This window comes from Sorex araneus, chromosome 3, assembly GCF_027595985.1.
Source record: "Sorex araneus isolate mSorAra2 chromosome 3, mSorAra2.pri, whole genome shotgun sequence".
Lineage (NCBI taxonomy): Eukaryota > Metazoa > Chordata > Mammalia > Eulipotyphla > Soricidae > Sorex > Sorex araneus.
Window position 1 is genome coordinate 161,067,286 of NC_073304.1, and position 16,650 is coordinate 161,083,935.

At 40.8% G+C, this 16,650-nt stretch overlaps 1 protein-coding gene across 1 annotated transcript in view; it reads left to right on the forward strand.

The window, feature by feature from the left end:
* ATM (ATM serine/threonine kinase) overlaps positions 1-16,650 on the forward strand; it is a 102,802-nt gene that overhangs the window by 80,826 nt on the left and 5,326 nt on the right. Inside the window, exons 51-62 of the mRNA XM_004614100.2 lie at positions 471-678; positions 1,982-2,095; positions 2,408-2,563; positions 3,188-3,326; positions 4,527-4,609; positions 5,627-5,767; positions 6,468-6,584; positions 7,967-8,116; positions 10,757-10,922; positions 12,327-12,413; positions 14,063-14,177; positions 15,534-15,597. Coding sequence (XP_004614157.2) covers positions 471-678; positions 1,982-2,095; positions 2,408-2,563; positions 3,188-3,326; positions 4,527-4,609; positions 5,627-5,767; positions 6,468-6,584; positions 7,967-8,116; positions 10,757-10,922; positions 12,327-12,413; positions 14,063-14,177; positions 15,534-15,597 — 1,540 coding nt within the window. The remainder of the gene's footprint in view (positions 1-470; positions 679-1,981; positions 2,096-2,407; positions 2,564-3,187; positions 3,327-4,526; positions 4,610-5,626; positions 5,768-6,467; positions 6,585-7,966; positions 8,117-10,756; positions 10,923-12,326; positions 12,414-14,062; positions 14,178-15,533; positions 15,598-16,650) is intronic.

Sequence of the window (16,650 nt, forward strand, 5' to 3'; positions counted from 1 at the left end):
TATGTATACACAACACACACACACACACACACACACACACATTCTTTCAGTGAAGCAAGGTAGTTTTTCTTAAAGGAAACTTGCTTAGAAAGACTTGAAGGGAGAGAACGAAGTATTCAAGAAGGAACATAGGCTTCTCCGGAGTGGGAATAGCAAACAAGCAAAGATGCCTAGAGACAAGCAAGTGAGATGCGTGTTTGGGGAGAATACAGGCGTGAAGTATTCTGTATATTCTGGTATAAGTAAGAGGCATCTATTTAGTAGTTAACCAAAAGCTACCCTTGTTTGCCTAGGGTAGCTTTTGAAACATACACAGATTTACAACTAAAGTAAAATGATTTTGTAATCCCTAAAATTTTGTTTTGTCTCTTGTGCTCAATATGCAGATTTTTCCCTTATGTTGTACGTTATGTAAGACTTTGAGTTCTATTAAATATGACTTTGTGATCTTCTTTGTTACCCAACACAAGATACACAGTAAAGGTGCAGCGAGAGCTTGAGCTCGATGAATGTGCCCTCCGCGCTCTGAAAGTGGATCGCAAGAGTTTCTTATGTAAAGCTGTTGAAAATTACATCAACTGCTTATTAAGTGGAGAAGAGCATGATATGTGGATATTCCGACTTTGTTCCCTCTGGCTTGAAAATTCTGGAGTTTCAGAAGTCAATGGCATGATGAAGGCAAGTCTTCATTTTGAAACCAGTCTTCTGGCCTGTGCTCTTGTGTTTTATTTTATTTTGTTTTGGGGTTTTGAAGCCACACCTGATGGTACTCAGAGCTTACTCCTGGCTCTGTGTTCAGGGGACCTTATGGGTGCCAAGAATTGCACTGAGGTTGGCTATGTGCAAGGCCATTGTCTTACTCCCTGTGCTACCTCTCCAGCCCTGGCCAGTCCTTTTAAAGCTTAGACATAAGCCTTCAGTGTCAGGGTTCTTTATACGCTGCATCCCTAAGTGTTGCTTCCTTACTTAGGGGTGCAATTAACTCTGATGGTGCTGGTTTATGTGTAGCTGAGAGAATTTATATGTTCTTTTCTATTATTTTTGCGATTACCACAAGAAAGTACCCAGAATGTTTGGTCAGGGGGTTGAAAAAGAAATAAAATTAGGAGAATATCAAGGCAGCAGTTCCTGTTTTAATTTTAAAATCTTAGATATGGTTGATGACACCTATTAATTTAGTTGTGTAAACTTGGGGCCAGGGTGATAACTCAGAGAACTGGAACACATGCGCACCGTAGGAGCAGACGGCAGGCCCCCAGGGCACTGTTTGGGCAAGACAGACTCAGATATATACGACTCAGTACTGTCAATCCCTGCTCTGCGCACACATTGACTCTTTTACTCTTAGCATACAGGGGAAAGTAGATAATCCATTGTATTAAACATGACTTCACGTTTTGTTTTGGTTTTTGTTGTTGTTGTTATTTGTGTATGGCTTGGGGGCCACACCCCGCTATTCTGAGGGCTTACTCCTGACTCCACTCAGGTATAAGTGTTGGTGGTGTTTGGAGGACCAAATGGGATACCCAGGATCGAACTCAGTTCAGCCATATGTGAGGCAAGCACCCTACCCACTGAACTCTCTCTGGCTCCTATACATGATTTCTTAAGAGAAAGGTCCCCATAGGCCTAGATCCACATTTTGTCCTCCTTGGAATACAAACCATACCACGTAGCCAGTTCTGAAATACAATTTAAGATCAAATATTATGACTCTGATGAATCATTGTAGAATACTTAGTAGAAAAACTCAGCTAAGTGAAAACAAATATAGTTAGTGAAGCTGAGCTAGTAGAGGAGATTAACAGGGAGAAAGCACTAGCCTTGAATGTGGCTGGCCCTAGTTCATTCCCTGACACCACATCATATATGGTCCCCTGAGCCTCACCAGAGGTCACTCCTGAGCACAGAGCCAGGAGTAATCCCTGAGCACAACAAGATCCTTAAAATGCATTGTCACACTCTTTTTTCTTTACGGTAGAGAGCTGGGATGAAGATTCCATCATACAAGTTTTTGCCTCTTATGTACCAACTGGCTGCTAGAATGGGAACCAAGATGACGGGAGGCCTAGGATTTCATGAAGTTCTCAATAATGTAAGTAAACCCAAGAAAAAGCTCCACCTGCTTTTCTTTCACATTATTACATAAAATGCACTATTGTTCCCACTCTCGGAAATGGAAATATCAAAAGGCTATTTAGCGTCAATAGTCTAGCTAAGGGCAGGAATAAACCTTTCCTCGTGTTTTTCTCATTTATCTAAGTTACATATTTCCCCTCCCACAGACTCTGCCCGCTGCAATATCTAGTAGAGTAACATACACCTTAATGTTGAACATAATGAAAAGGATTTATAATTTTTTTCTGTTTTGTTGGCATAACATAAATAGTTCTTTATTTTCTGGTAGCTCATCTCAAGAATCTCTATGGATCATCCCCATCACACTTTGTTCATTATACTGGCCTTAGCAAATGCAAACAAGGATGAATTTTTGACCAAGCCAGAAGCTGCAAGAAGGAGAATAACTAAAACTGCACCAAAACAAAGCTCTCCGCTTGATGAGGTATTTGAAATAAAAATATATAACTTTCTGAATTACGGTATGCACTTCCTTCGCAGAATGTTTTTCTTAAATCCCAGGGAATTGTACAAATGTGTTTTACTGAAAATATTCAGTTTATAAGTCTTTTGTTATTATGCCACCAAATAATGGTTGAAAATTTCTGAATATTTCATGAAGCACAGAAGAAAGCAATGGTCTTTTACTTTTTTTCTCCCTCTCACAGCATTCAATAAAAAATAAAAGTTTAGGGGTCGGAGCGATAGCACAGCAGGTAGGGCATTTGCCTTGTACATGGCTGACCTGGGTTCGATCCCCAGCATCCCATATGGTCCCCCAAGCACCGCCAGGAGTAATTCCTGAGTGCAAAGCCAGGAGTAACCCCTGAGGATCTCTGGGTGTGACCCAAAAAGCAAAAAAAAAAAAAAAAAAAAAAAAAAAAAAGTGGGGGGGAAAAAAATTTAAAGGCACCTAAGTAATTTCTTGAATGTCTTGAAATTATTGTACCTTGTACCTTTGTTGTATTTTATTTGTGAAAATGATGGTTTTTCCTTTTGTTAATATAACTGAAAACTTTGACAAGCGTATTTCTTCATATAAGTTTTTTTGTTTCGTTTGTATTATTAGGATCGAACTGAGGCTGCAAACAAAATAATTTATACCATGAGAAATAGGAGACCTCAGATGGTCAAAAGTGTCGAGGCACTTTGTGACTCTTATATCATATTAGCAAACTTAGATGCCAGTCAGTGGAAGACGCAAAGAAGTACGTATTTGAAGATGAATTGTTTTCTTGGCTGTTTTTCTCTTAGAGATACGTAATTATAGAACATAATAGGTAAATCTGTCTAAAATTACAATACTCTCAGTGATTCAGTAAAAAAAAATTTAAATAAAATCATATTACTGTAAGTGCAGATAATAAAGATCCTAATTGCCATTTACCCATAATCATAACTTAACAAGATTGCTGAGGCTACTAGGTCTGTTACCACACGTATGGTAAAACTGATAATAGTTGGTACACAGTTATATGATTACATTGGTGAAATAATTTTCTAGTGCAAATTTTTGTTGCTATGAATTGCATAGTGACATATTCATTAAAGTAACTGAAAAGACTTTAAATTGTCAGAGGTTTGTGTTGTTGCGTGTGTGGTACCAGGGATCAAAGTAGGGGCCTCACACATAAGGCTGGTGGTGCTCAACTACTCAGCCACCTCCCTGACTGCCCAAGATCAAAGGTTTTATGTTGGCTACTTTTTATGCTCTTAAACCTAAAAGGTCTTACCATTGCCTTCATAATTACTAGAATGAGCCCTTTACATGTAACCCATCACTTTCGGTGGGAGGGGAGGGTGCTACCTCTGCCTCCAGGGTCAGGCTTCACTCCTGTTGGTGCTCACGGGACCTCTGAACCTTCTCCCCTGCCCCGGTCCATCACTCTTCTTGCCGTGTCTGTTCAGTAATTCTGAGCTATTAGGATATTTGGTTCTGCACCTTCCTTTGTGTATTTCTCCCCATACTTTCACATTCCTTTTCCTACTCAGAATCATATCTTCATGATTAAATTGTTACCTTTAAAGTGTTATTTTAAACATCTTTTTCAATAGCATTTCTCCAGGGAAGCTCAGAAAACAGTCCTGTCCCTCACTCATATTACATAGTAAAGTGACAGAATAATTGTATGTTATGTAAAACGTTGTGTAGTGAGCTTAAGGTGCTCAGCCTGACCCCTTCCGTGGAATAAGGCCTAATTATAAGTGCCAGGGAACCAGGTAACACACTCATGTCTGAGCCATGTTAATTACTGCTCTGCTCTGATGCTTTGGTTCATTATTCCCAATTCCAGGGTCTTCCTTTCTAAATCAGGGTCTGAACCACAGGTGAACCACAGGCTGAGGCACTGAGTTTTGCTTTATTTCAGTGTTGTGTTTACTGAGACCCTTTTTTTTTTTAAATACAGAAGGCATAACTATCCCAGCAGACCAGCCAATTACTAAACTTAGGAATTTAGAAGATGTTGTTGTTCCTACTATGGAAATTAAGGTAATTTTCCATTAGTTTCTTTTTTTTTTTCATTAACTAAAATTTTACTTAGCGCAACTGTTTTAAATAGACTTTTTTTGGTAGATCACACATGATTAAATGTCAGTTTCTCTACCTCCTATCTCATAGAACTCAGTAGACTATCTGAATTTTGGTCAGAAGAAGGAAAGAGTCAGTATGCCTGTGCCAAGATTAACTTTAGCTTGGCAGGAAATTCTCTAATAGGTTTCTTTGCTTGCTTGGGGGCCACTCCCAATTGTGCACAGGGTTTACTCCCGGCTCTGTGCTCAGAAATCACTCCTGGTGGGCTCAGGGACCATCTGGCATGCTGGGGTTCAAACCTGTGTGCAAAGCAAGAACTGCTGTACTGTCTACACCTTTAAAAATCTGTATCCATTAAACTATATTGATAGTGACATAATATTAAACTATATATTTATATGGCTATTTCAGATCAATCTTTTATTGGTGGAAGTAAAATATTGTTAAGGATATATATATATATATATAAATGAAGGTTCTGGTTTAGAAAAGTTATTTTTATTTACGTTATTTCTTCTTATATAACTTATCTTTGCAGCTTTATTAACAAAGTTATTTAGCTGAATCTTTACTGAAAATGCCCATTAACAGTTAGAAGCTGGAAAATACCTTTTTACCCTTTACAAAATAGACATTGTGGTGTTTCTATGAGGAGTTTGCTGTTTTCAGATGAGTTCCATATACAAGTGGTAATACCTAAGTCTTGGTCTTTCAGTAGTTTTTCAACATACTATTTTAACTTGTAAGCCCTGGTTTAATTAAAGACACTTAGGGAAGTAATTGTAATATTTATCATTCTTTTAAACCTTCTAAAATGTCAATTCTTTCATTTGAATATAAATTGTTTAGTTCCAGCTCATAACAGAATTCACTGTCACTCATTCCTATTTAACACTAGGAATGTCGTTTTGTAATTATTTTCTTTAAATGCAAATAGTGTATCTGATCTACTATTATGGTCATCCTTTTAATTAGGTGGATCCCACTGGAGAATATAAAAATCTGGTGACTATACAGTCATTTAAAGCAGAATTTCGTTTAGCAGGAGGCTTAAATTTGCCAAAAATAATAGACTGTTTGGGCTCCGATGGCAAGGAAAGAAGACAACTTGTCAAGGTGAGGCTTCCCTTCTCCAGTCTGTTTTTATATGGCTGATGGGATAAAGTTAAACTAGTTGAGATTTTCTTCACATTATAGAGGTCTTCACTTTTATTCTAAATAAGTGAGGAAAACTGACAGAATAGGAATACATCATTTTTTAAGTGGGGAATATTTCTCCCCAATTTTTGTCTCTAAAGATCAAATTATAATAGTGAAGTAAGAAATAATTTGGATATGTCCAGACACAATGATCTTAGCACTCTGCTTCTTTATTGGGGGGGCAGCAGGGAGGGGAAATGGTGATAGTTGCTTATCTTCCAGAATAGTTCAATGTGAAGTTCCTTGCTTTCCTCTCCTGAATCTGACACTGTGCTAATTGTTGTTAAATGCTCCAGAAAGGACTGGCATTCCCCTTTATGCCACTTGTCAGCTGTCTGGGCTAACGGGGCCTCGCTCTGCACCGTGCCTTGGGTATGGGAATTTCAGCTCACCTACCTACTAAAGCAGCCAGGGGAAACTTTTTTTTCTCTAAATCATTCTGCCTATCCAGTGGTATCGCTTATTCTCAAGGAAAGAGTAACCAAGGAGCTACAGACCTTAGAGACTGAGTAAGATGCTCAGGTGGACATCTGAGTACCCTTAGCTGTCATCAGTTTACTGTGATTTTATAAGGGAAGTGATTGTGCTAACTTCCTCATGTTTGATTTTTCTGAAGGGTCGTGATGACCTGAGACAGGATGCTGTCATGCAGCAGGTTTTCCAGATGTGTAACATGTTACTGCAGAGAAACACTGAGACCAGGAAGAGAAAACTGACCATTTGTACATACAAGGTAATTCGGTTACCCCTGCTTGGTCCCTGGTGCCACTATAGCTTGTTTCCAGTTACGCAAATAGACTACGAATGTATTTCCCTACTTCCCTTCTTTCTTAGAGAAAAAAAAACAATGCTGTGCCTATGTGTGTATGTATATTTGAAAGGGAGTGAGGCTTCCCAGACGGGCTTCAGGGGCCCAGGACCACTCTTGACAAATTGTCATGACAGCTCTCTGCCTGGGTCTGTGATGCTGGGGAACATCAGAGCCAGCACAGTGGTGCATCAGGGCCTCTTATGCCATACCTGGGAATGGCTTGGCAGGGTGCCTGTGACCAAACACAAATCTATCCCAGTACTGTCTCCTCGGCCCGCTATCTTCTTTTTAACTCAAAATTATACTAAGGGCATAGTTGCCATTCTTTTTTTAAATTTTATTTATTTATATATTTTTTGCTTTTTGGGTCACACCCGGCGATGCACAAGGGTTACTCCTGACTCTGCACTCAGGAATTACCCTGGCCGTGATCAGGGGACCATATGGGATGCTGGGAATAGAACCTGGGTCGGCTGTGTGCAAGGCAAATGCCCTCCCCACTGCACTATTGCTCCAGCCCCATAGTTGCCTTTCTCAGTAGCTGCAATATGTATTGCACATAGTCATTAGAGAGTCCTTAGCATACAAAATTTGGGTTGTTTGTAGTGCTTTCTTATTGCAAACAGTGCTATGCTGTGCTGAATAATAATCTTTTGTTTTAATTAAATCATCATGAAATAGAGCATAACAAAATTGTTCATGATTCCGTTTTAGTCGTACAATGTTCCGACACCCATCCTTCCACAAGTGTAATTTCCCTTTTTTCTTTTTTGTTTTTTGCACTGAATAATCTTAAACAGAGAATATTTTGTATGTGTGCAGATGACTCTGAATAGGAATCCAAAGCTGGATTGATGGGATAGTAGATAAGAACACCTATAAATTGATGTAGATACTGTTGGCCTTCCCCTGAATGGGGTACCAATCTGCACTGCTCCAGAGTTTGCTAGGACAGAGTTCTCTCTTGGTGTGACTGCCAAGCTACTGGAGAACTGGGGAGCTGTGGGGAGGAGGCCCAGTCCCAATCCAAGCGGGCTTGGAGATCTCAGTTATGGGTCATGCATACCTGGGTTTTTCTGCTGGTTCCCACTTGGCTGAGGCTTGTTTGAGTGTGTGGAGGGTGGCCTTGAGCATGGCAATAGTTGGGTTCTTGAGGTTTTTGGCTGCTGGGATGGGGAGGGAAACTCAACCTGCCCCCCTCCGAGGTTCCCCAGTGAAGATAACCTGGCACAGAGTCAGGACATTCTGCCCAGGTGTCTTTTAATGCCCTTCGTATCCCAAAGTGTTTCACCGTTTCCTTTCAGGTGGTTCCCCTTTCCCAGCGGAGTGGTGTTCTTGAATGGTGCACAGGAACTGTCCCAATTGGTGAATTTCTTGTAAACAATGAGGATGGTGCTCATAAAAGATACAGACCAAATGATTTTAGTCCCTATCAGTGCCAAAAGAAAATGATGGTAAGTATATTTCCAAAGTATAAATTATTGCCATAGTATTTAATAATATATTAAGGACTAAAGTTATCACATATTACAAAATGTTTTAATTTCTTCAGGTAATTGTTAATGATACCTAGTAAAATGATAGTATTTTACTAATCTTGATGTATTCCACATCCCAATTTTTGAATTGTATAATTCCTTTTAAACTTTCTGAGGCTCCCTTTCTTTTCCCTCTTCTGATTTCTAGCAGAATTCCAAGTGATGTGCTGGCCCAGCTGCAGTTTAGGCACTCTGTGTGACCAGCGGTCTAGTTAAGTCTAGTTACTCTGCTGGCATTTGCTCGAGCTTAATTGTATGAACTACTAGCAATAGCTTCTCTGGTTGATAATTTATTGATTGATGAGGGTTTTTTAAAAATAATTTAGTATTTTTTTTTTAATTGAGTCACTGTGAGAACAGTTACAGGGCTTTCAGGGTCAAGTCTCAGCCATACTATGCTCAAACACCCATCCCTTCACCAGTGCACATGTTCCACCACCAAGAACCCCTGTATATCCCCCTCCCACTCCCCTTCTGCCTGTGTGGCAAATGATTTTCACTTAACTCTCTCCTTACCTTGATTACATTGAATTTTTGACAGAAAACTCACCATCATTACTTGAAGTTTTTCCCCCAATAGTCAGACCTGTCAGAATGGCATCATTAGATCGTATGTTTTCTCTTGTTAATAACAAAGAGCATATGACGTTGCACGGTTGAGAAAGTGGCCGCCGAGTTTTGGGATTCTGGTATTAAGTCCAGAGGTATTTCTGCCAGCAGCAGCTGCATTCCGAAATTGGTTTGTGTGCCTCAGGGATCATGGCTGTTCAGGAGCGGAGGAGCTGTTCGTGGGCTCAGGGTCTCATTTGGGCTGGAAGCAGGGCTGTTTCTGGCCCCTCCCACCCCCCATCGCGAGATTCCCCATTCGAACCATCACTGCAGGCTCCTACCTCTCTGTCCAGTTGGTTCTGAATAGTGGTGGTTGCCATGCTGCCGCAAAGGGGGAAAGGCCTAGGGACAGAAACCCTTCCCCTCCCAGGGCTGCATGGGGCCGTAGCTTAGTTCACAGTCTAGGAGTATATCTGCCAGCAGCAGCTGCGTTCTGAGATTGGTTTCTGTGCCTCTGGGATAATGGACACTCAGGGGTGGCAGAGCCATTCCTGAGAGGTTTTTTTATTTATCAGGAAAGAAATATCCCAGTCCCACATACCGGAGCCGTGTTAGTAAAAGCTCAGTGTTGCCAGGACTCCATCTGGAGAAGGCGGGTTGGCTGCACCTTCTCCATCTGGCACCCCGGTATTGTTGGCCCGGTCTGGGGTCTGGAGCATTCTGACTTGCGGTGCCCGCTGGCCCGGATTCTTCACTCTGATTGATGAGTTCTTAGAAGTCTTCTCCTAACATTATAAATTCTATAATGTGAATAAAAAAGGAAATTTTGTTTTGTTTTGTTTTGTTTTGGGGCCACACTCAGCAGTGCTTAGGGATCACTCCTGGCAGTCTCAGGGGATCGTTTGGAGTGCTGGCATTTGAACCTGGGTTGGCTGCATGCAAGGCAAGCACCCTACCTGCTGCACTATCACTACGGACACTATTTAAGAAAACTATTGTGTTATAAGTAAAACTATTTTCCTTCACTCCTTAAAAAAAAAAAAAGAATACCACCAAAATGAGAATTTATGTGTGAAAAGGAAATTTTTTAAAACTTTGGTGTTGGGGCTGGAGTGATAGCACAGCGGGTAGGGCATATGCCTTGCATGAGGCTGACCTGGGTTCGGTTCCCAGCATCCCATAAGATCCCCTGAGCACAGCCAGGAGTAATTCCTGAGTCCAGGAGCCAGGAGTAACCCTGTGCATCGCCAGGTGTGCCCCAAAAAGAAAAAAAAATTTTGATGTTAACCCTTGTCAGATGAGACAGTTAATATTTCTGTATATTAATTTGCTTTTCCCTTAGGGTAAGCTAGTTCTTTAAAGATGGTGAAATAAATTTTGTTTTGTTTTGTTTTTGGGTCACACCTGGCAATGCTCAGGGGTTACTCCTGGCTCTGCACTCAGGAATTACTCCTGGCCGTGCTCAGGGGACCATATAGGATGCTGGAAATCGAGCCCATGTTGGCCGTGTGCAAGGCAAATGCCCTACCCACTGTGCTATCACTCCAGTTCCTGAAATAAATTTTATGAAAATTATACAGAAACCAAATAATTTAAGTAAACAAACAATGTCTGTGTGCCCCTTTCCCCTAAGATTACTGTTAAGTCCCTGAAGGGATTATTACTTGTAATGAATTTCTTCCCTGACCAGACCGTTCACTTTTTGTAGGGCAAAGATAATATCAAGTTCCTTTTTTTTTGGCTTTTTGGGTCACACCCGGTGATGCACAAGGGTTACTCCTGGCTTTGCACTCAGGAATTACTCCTGGCAGTGCTCGGGGGACCATATGGGATGCTGGGAATCGAACCTGGGTCCACTGCATGCAAGGCAAACACCCTACCCGCTGTGCTATCACTCCAGCCCCTAGTTCCTCTTTTAATTTCTTCTGTGATTATCACATTTTAGAAGATGTAGTTGAAACAGAACATAATATTGAAAAAATAATTTTATATTTGATCTGTTTACAGGAAGTACAGAAGAAATCTTTTGAAGAAAAATATGAAGTCTTCATGGATATTTGCCAACATTTTCAACCAGTGTTTCGTTTCTTCTGCATGGAAAAATTCCTTGACCCTGCTGTGTGGTTTGAGAAACGATTGGCTTATACTCGCAGTGTGGCTACTTCTTCTATTGGTAATTGTCTGTACATTAGCAGACCCAGTTTTTGAGTTGTAGGGGGACAAGGTGGATAGATGTCAGCCAAACCATCTTTACCATTAGCTTTTGATTCTTGTTCATCCTGATTCTTAGCTTTTAGCTGTAGCTCTTCTTAGTCTTTTATTGTTGTTGTTTTGTTTTTAAGTGAAGCAAGATAGTTTTAATTTAAATTTACTTAAAAAGATTTGAGAAGAGAGAGGGGAAGTGTGTTCAAAAGAGAACATGGGCTTGATAACTTCTGAGCCTCTTTTTGGCTTTTGAAAGAGAGAATTTCCTTTTAATTTTGGTTTTGGAACAGAAGTCAATGCATATTTAAGTATTCAAAGTATAACATCTATATTTGATTGATTTTTTTATTTCTAAGAGATTATAACAGCTAGATAACACAATTAATAGAATCCTAGAAATGAGAATTCATAGGTAAATCAAAGATCTTTTCATCTATTAGCTTTTAACTAAAAACCATTTTCTTTATCTCTTTGGTACTGTAACCCAGGAACACAGGGCAAGTATGTTTTGAAAGACTTCTACGTAATTATGAAACTGTCTTCAACCTTGAGAATTACTAACCTGAGCAAACTAATTTAACAGGAAAGTAAGTCCTGTTAATGACACAGAACTAGCCAGCTTCCAAGGCACCTGGACTCATGGCCCAGTAACACTGAATATTGTTTTCATTAGATTAAAGGCATTAATTCTTTAAAAAATGGAAATACATTTTTTCTTGAATCTGTTGAAGTGAATTAATGATTATCTAAATATAGTTTATTGGGGCTGGAGCAATAGCACAGCAGGTAGGGCATTTGCCTTGCATGTGGCCAACCCATCTGTTGCTGGGATGTTCGATTCCCAGCATCCCATATGGTCCCCCAAGCACCACCAGGATTAATTCCTGAGTGCATGAGCCAGGAGCAACCCCTGTGCATCATCGGGTGGGCCCCCCGCCAAAAAAAAAGCCTAAATATAGTTCATTAAGCAGAAGAAAGTTTCATTAAAGAATGAAGAATTTACCCATGAGTTCCTCAAAAGTATACTCAAATCATATTTGAGTGTAAATGCTTTGGTCTTGCCTCATACTGCATGTCAAACTAACTACATCACTTTTCAGGGTATACTCACTCATACTCTTAAACAAATACATACTTATTTTTTATAAAGTTAAAGTTTTCAGGCAAGTCATTTAAGGTTTAAGTATGCATTATGAAAATAGCTGGAAAGATTTGACTTTAATTCAGAATGTATGTTTTTTCTTGAGTAGGATAAAAAAACACATAAACCATTTATAGATTATAGACATGGCATTTCTTAGTAAAAAACGAGGCTATAGATATGTTATAGAAATTAATCAAATCAGTGATTCCATATTATTGGATTTTTCAGTTGGCTACATACTTGGACTTGGCGATAGACATGTGCAGAATATTTTGATAAATGAGCAGTCAGCAGAACTTGTACATATCGATTTAGGTAAGTAGAAACAGTTAAGCTTTTTATCTGTTTACTAAGTAAGTACATGATTGTAAAGAAGGAAGGGTGGAGTGGCTGTAGCACAGTGGGTAGGACATTTGCCTTGCACGCGGCCAACCCGGGTTCGATTCCCAGCATCCCATATGGTCCCCTGAGCACTGCCAGGGGTGATTCCTGAGTGCAGAGCCAGGAGTAACCCCTATGCATCACCAGGTGTGACCCGAAAAGCAGAAAAAAAAACCTAAAAAACTCAGGGTGGAAATAAAGGTTTAGACCTGCAGTAACTGCAGTAACTGGCCTAGTGTCACTTTCTTTATATTCTGCCCACCTGTGACTCCAGTCATGTATGTTAGACTAATAATATGTTGCAGTACGTTAGACTACAAAACAAACCTTAAGTTAAGGTATATATTTTGTGCTATTTTTAACTCATTGTTAAAAAGCCAAATCTTTTTTGGTTTCTGTTTCAAAGAGTTTTTTTCTTGCCACATCCAGTATTGCTCAGAGGCTACTCCTGGCTCAGTGCTCAGGAGTGACCCCTTGTGGTGCCTGGGGAGCAGTGCTGTCCTGGGAATTCAACCAGGGCTGGACAAATATGAAGAAAGTACCTTGGCCTTGTATATATCTCCGGCCCCTCAGCCTTCTGTTCTTCCCCCAGCTGCCCTGTGCCTCCTGAAACCTGGACTTAGAGCATCACCTCACTTCAGCAAGGAGCCCCTTTTCCCGTGGATGTCAGTGGAGGCCAGTGGGAAACTTGGTGTTGTAACATTTAGCAGGAACAAGGTGGTAACCCCAAAGCCAGTCAAACTATAGCCAGTCGAACTAAGCTGACATTCAAGAGAGCCATATTTCAATTGAATGTTATTTGTTAACTGGGAAAGCCTCAATATAATTTTTTAAAAAATGATAATAGGGGCTGGAGCAATAGCACAGCGGGTAGGGCATTTGCCTTGCACGCGGCCGACCCGGGTTCGAATCCCAGCATCCCATATGGTCCCCTGAGCACCGCCAGGGGTAATTCCTGAGTGAAGAGCCAGGAGTAACCCCTGTGCATGGCCAGGTGTGACCCAAAAACCAATAAATAAATTAAATAAATAAATAAATAAATAAATAAATACAGGAGGAGAAATCAGGCACTGCCCGCGGGTGTGTGGATGGCTCCAGAATGGAGTGCCATTACTGGATGTTACTGGAGTTCTCTGACTGGGGCAAGATGTGTGTATGTTATTTGAATTTGAGGTGTGTCTCCTAGGTAATGGTGGAATGAGAAAGACAAATAGAATGTGAATCTGTGCAGTATTAGACTTAATCGAATCACTGTATCACTGTCATCCCGTTGCTCATCGATTTGCTTGAGTGGGCACCAGTAACGTCTCCTTTATGAGACTTGTTACTGTTTTTGGCATATCGAATATGCCACGGGGAGCTTGCCAGGCTCTGCCGTGTGGGCATGATATTCTCGGTAGCTTGCCGGGCTCTCCAAGAGGGATGGAGGAATCAAACCCAGGTCGGCCACATGCAAGGCAAACGCCTTACCTGCTGTGCTGTCGCTCCAATCCAGACTTAATTCACCTTCTACTTGGAAGGAAAGTAAATTGGCTGTGAAACCTCCTAACCTCACCTTTTTTGTTTGTTTGTTTTAATTTCAGGAGTTGCTTTTGAACAGGGTAAAATCCTTCCTACTCCTGAAACAGTTCCTTTTAGACTCAGCAGAGATATTGTGGATGGAATGGGCATTACTGGAGTTGAAGGTGTTTTCAGAAGGTAAGCAATAAGAGTTAAGGTAGAAGAGATGGGTAATAGTAAGGAATAAAGGTAAGGTAGAAGACATGGACATTCAAACTATTTGAGTTACACATATCTATAGTTTATAAATTCATTGCTAGGATTATATTTCAATGCTTCACTGGTATTAAGACCCTGGGTCCAAGCAGTAATAGTTGCCCTTCCCGTCAGATACCAGAATCTCACCAATATAGCGTATATATGTAACTGTATGTAACTTATGTAACAATGTATAAAATGTATACGTGTATATATACATATATACTGTCCTCCATAAGCCGCTGCTTTTTCCTTTCAAGCTCTATCATCATAAACTGAGGTAATGATATATAATAGATATCATTATCTACTATAATTTCCTATAAAAGAACTTTGGGGCTGTCTATAGTTTTCCCAACATAGACATGTACTAAACTTGGGGCAGGAGGGACTTAGACACCTGATAGTGCTCAAGAACGATTCCTGGCCCTGTGCTTGAGGATCACTCCCAGTGTACCCAGAGAACCATGCAGTACCAGGAACTGGCCCCTGGCTTCCCACACACAAAGCATAACCCAGGTCTCTCCAGCCCTGTGCTCAACTCTTTCTTTTTTTAAATTTATTCTTTTATTGAATCACCATGTGGAAAGTTACAAAGCTTTTAGGTTTAAGTCTCAGTTATACAATGCTCAAACACCTATCCCTTCACCAGTGCACATATTCCACCACCAAGAATCACAGTATATCTCCCCCCACCCCCAACCTTCCCAGCCCCCCACCCCACCTGTGTAACTGATAAATTTCACTTTACTTTCACTTTACTTTGATTACATTCAATATTTCAACAAAAAACTCACTATTATTGTTTGGCTGTGCTCAACTCTTCATGAAGCAAATTCTAGTCAAAGTAAACTAATAATTACCATAATAATCAGTGACTAAGATACATATTTTATAGTATTATCTTGGGTTTTTGCGGGGAGGGACACACTTGTTCAGAGGATTCTCCGGACTGATTCACTCCTGTAGTGCTCAGGGACCATGCAGTGCCAGCAAGCAAACATGGGTGCTCTGCATGTGAAACCTATACTCCAGCACATGGAGTCACCTCTCCATCACTTAGTCTTACAAGTGTGAAGATTCTTCGCACATATTTTTGTCATCAGTTAAGAAACGTCTGCTGAAGCCCACTCTCTCAGTGCTATGCTCTTTGAAACAGTATTTTAGAAATTATTTAAAAGGAACCGTCTCGACATACTTCACATAAATATGTATATTACATCATGTATAATATGCATGCCTAATACATATAGAATATGTTGACGTGTAAATAAGTCCCTATTTATCTGCCTGTAGATGCTGTGAGAAAACCATGGAAGTTATGAGAAACTCTCAGGAAACCCTGTTAACCATTGTAGAGGTAAAGTGTGTACTAAGTCTGCAGGTATTTTTCTCAAGCTGATGATCACTTATGAGGATTTGATTTAGTGATGAGTGCTGCATGTCAGGGCAGCCTAAGTGGTTCAAACCATTTAGGATCAGACACAGGAGATGAAGCTGTGACTGCTGGTACTGGAAGAACCTGGGTGAGACCTGAGGGCCCAAATGGCTGGCTGTCATTCTCCTTCAGTGCCTCTCTGCTGTCTTAACTTTGGGACAGCCCCTACTGGCCTACAGAGCTTATATATGCGATCAAGATCCTGCCTCCCATCCATCAGGGCAGAAAGGGAAGTGACACACATTTCCATGATTGTGGTGATTGCTTTATTCAGCATGAATTGTCCCTAAGCCAGTCACTCACCACCCTGGTGAGCAGGATATAAGGTAAGACATCAGGAGGGTTCCCTTCCCAGGAAGCTCTTGAAAACTGAATAGCGAGAGGTATGCTTCCCTGTATTCATCAGCTTTTTGTTCCTTTAACTTGGTGCTGGGCCTAGCTGCATTTTAGAACCACCTGTACTACTTTTAAAAATACTGATGACTTCTAGGCATGGGTAGGGACATTGTATTTGTTTTAGTTTTACGGCCATACCTGGAGATACTCAGGGATTATGCCTGGCAGTGCTCAGGGGAACATACGTGGTACCAGGGATAGAATTAGGGTCAGTTTCATAAAAGGCAAACACTTTAACCCCTGTACTCTCTCCAACCCTTAACATTTGTATTTTAAGACTCTTTCCCATTAAGTAGTGAAAGTTGAGAGTCACTGTTTTAACTCACTGGCTGACCAATGGATCCTAGATCAGTAATAGTGAGGCATATCCCAGGGAGGGTGAAGTTGATGGGTCTGAAGCTGATGTCTTAAGAAATTACTGTGTTGGGGGCTGGAGTGATAGCACAGCGGGTAGGGCATTTGCCTTGCACGCGGCCGACCCAGGTTCGAATCCCAGCATCCCATATGGTCCCCTGAGCACCGCCAGGGGTCATTCCTGAGTGCATGAGCCAGGAATGACCCCTGTGCATTGCCGGGTGT